The following is a 3,030-nucleotide window of genomic DNA, read 5'->3' on the forward strand; positions in this document are numbered from 1 at the left end:
AATATTTAATATTCCTTTGCCTTGCAGGTGCTGACCCAGAGGAAACCATTCTGAATGCATTCAAAGTGTTTGATCCTGAAGGAAGTGGACTTCTAAAATCAGATTAGTAAGTATTGTACTCATGCAAGACATGCAGTAATGGATTCCTGGTCCTGGCCGCCTTTAAATTGTCTTTTTATGTTTTATTTTTAGTATTCGAGAAATGCTTATGACCCAAGCTGAGAGGTTCACAAGTGAAGAGGTACAATTCTCAACTCTTCTGCTTTGTTCTTAAATGAAAGAAAACCAGCTTTCTTGCTAACCCTAACCACTAGCTTCAGATGGTAGTTGTTCTGTGTTTTAACATTTTTTTTGGTAGACTAAGTGAGCTGTGAAATTAGCTTAATTTCTACATTGCATGTAATTACCCTAATTTACTTGTATGATTCAAATACTGTATTAAAGGGTGGAAACAATCTGGTCAGAAAAGGGGGTTAAATAAGAAAAAAAATTGCTATCTGTTTTTTTTTTAATACATGAACCTAAAGAAAAATACTTTTGATTTTCAGTAGACCTTGTGTTCCTTTGTTGTAGGTCGACCAGATGTTCACAGCTTTCCCCCCTGATGTCACAGGAAATTTGAACTACAAGAATCTTGTTCACATCATCACTCATGGTGAAGAGAAAGAGGAGTAAACCAGCATGGTTCTTGACTTTTCCTCAGTGTCCGTCTGGCATTTCTATCTCATTAAAGTTATTTTTGACTCAGATTTTTTTATTCTTATGTTAAACCTTGAGTCATATGACATAGGCTTACCATGGAAGTGTACAATTAGCATATTTTCCTGGTAACCCTGTGGCGTGTTTCTTAAGAGATACTTCAACCTTCTGCCTTGTAAAACCATTAATGTGAACACCTATGTAATATAAAATAATAAATTATATTTCTATATCTGCTAGAAATAGTAAGCAGAGGTGACTCCTGTGTTCTCCTGAAAATGCATCAAGCTTTTTTTTTATAGAAATGCACATTATTTAGCATTCTGGAGAATGCCATCAATTGTTGTTTGTGCACACTGCACCATCTGCAGCAATGTCCAGCACTTGGCACTTCCCTGCATTCTGTCTCTCACTTTTCTAGTTGATAGCATTTTATGAAACAGATTCTGGATCACCAACAGAGAAAAAAATGGAAACACTTTTTGTAAGGTAGAATAGAAAACCTGATGTATTGTTTTCTGTGTCCCATGTGCTTATTTTCTCTTGCTTTCTGTGTAATTAAACCAATCTTTCCAAGATAGAAAGTAAGGGGAATATGCCCTTTATAATTGTCCTGGATGGCAGTTAGGCTGTGTTCAGATTGGGGGTGAGTTCATGGTACAATATACATATACAAATATATACTTTATATACATGTACATCTACATATAGCATCTCCCTCATGGCTGATCATAGAAAATGAACAGGGGTAGCAGTGAGCAGTTCAGTACTGCCATCTGTAAAATATGTGAATTTGCCAGCTACCAGTACCCACATAGGAACATCTTTGTCAAGACTTATTTTACATTATAGATATACACTTAATTTTCTTGTACAGACATTCCCAGATATTTGCCAGTCACCTGGATTATTATTTTGTTGAGTTTAGCTAGGTTTGATTTTTCAGCTAATGCTCATTAATATTTCTTATAATTCAGATATCAAGCTAATCCAAAACATATTTGTTTAGTGCAAAAACATACACACTTGGGTAATAAGTGCATACCTATATTGAATACTTGAGTAGTTGAATTCTGCATTTACGCAGCTAAAAATCATTCTGTGACCCTTTCAATTTTTTTTACATTACAGAATATCTGGCTTTTTTACTAACCTCCTTAAACTCCTGAATCTGGGGTTGTTAAAACATGGAGAATACATTGGTGTTGGCTCCTTCTGCTCTCCTATTTGCTTTCTTGGGAGACCTAAAATAGTTAAGTAAAGTCGTGAAAAGTAAAAGACCAGATAAAATTTTCTATTCTGATTCATTGCCATATACAGTAAGAAATATTCTGAAATTGCTTTTCTAGTTATTACTAATCCACCACGTTGAAACGCAGGGTGGGAATTTAGATGGGTGATATCTAGAGATATATATCTATTTAGTATATGTAAAAAGGTTTCCAGACTACTTTAATCAGGAAAGCAAGCATCTATCATTTAGAGGACCCAATGCTTTTTTATCCATTTAGGGGTATATTTATAAATTATTTGTTTCTCATTTTGCCTGAAAGTTTGTTCAAGTCCCTTTACAATCCTCTTTTCAATACATATTCAAATTATAACTCATTCTGCCACCTAGTGGCCAATAATGAAGGCTGCAGGAGTCACAGTGGTAATTGCTACATATTCCAATAACTTTAGGGATGACTCCAGGTAGAATTATTAGGGGAATTATTTATAAATGCACCCCTTTAAAGTTGCGTTAGTTTTTCACTATTTAATTTTATGTCCTTTAAAATGGATTTTTTCTAATCTAACATTACATACTAGTAAAAAAATCATTAAAAAATCAACAGTATACTAAGATAAAGAAGAAATGTATGTGCATTATAATTGGGATTTTCAATATAAGGAAAATGCAACAGCAGAGCTCTTTGTAGCGGGATCAGAAACTCAGGATCTGAGCATTGTTTGGTGTTGCATAGTGTACAGACTCCTCTCCTGCACTTACCTTCTTACTAGGAAAAAAATACAGGAATATACAGTTGTGTTTAGAATAATATTAGTGGGTTTAAAGTTCAAAATCCCTATAATAGCTTCTATTTCCTTACAAGCAAATGCATTGGGAACACTGCACATTCTATTCAAAAACGTCAAGAAAAAATGATCAACTTTGTGTTATTACTTTACAGAAAGTGTGGAGTTCAATTAGTGAGGTCATTTGTTCTTTGAAAAGCAGGTGTCAATTACAACCTTTATTTAAGGAAGGCAGCAAATGTTATACTTACTGCTTATAGTTCATTTCTTTCTGAAAATCAGTGTAAAATGGGTCATTCCAGACATTGTTCA

General features: G+C 34.1%; 1 protein-coding gene across 1 annotated transcript; it reads left to right on the forward strand.

Annotated features, from left to right (window-relative positions):
- Positions 1-17: 17 nt before the first annotated feature.
- Positions 18-749, forward strand: LOC140321394 (myosin regulatory light chain 2, ventricular/cardiac muscle isoform-like; the record flags this gene model as incomplete). Its single annotated transcript, XM_072398170.1, has 3 exons — positions 18-106; positions 193-241; positions 574-749. Coding segments are annotated over 3 exons (240 nt in total), but the record flags the coding sequence as incomplete, so codon positions are not given.
- Positions 750-3,030: the final 2,281 nt, after the last annotated feature.

This window comes from Pyxicephalus adspersus, unplaced genomic scaffold, assembly GCF_032062135.1.
Source record: "Pyxicephalus adspersus unplaced genomic scaffold, UCB_Pads_2.0 Sca3310, whole genome shotgun sequence".
Taxonomy (NCBI): domain Eukaryota; kingdom Metazoa; phylum Chordata; class Amphibia; order Anura; family Pyxicephalidae; genus Pyxicephalus; species Pyxicephalus adspersus.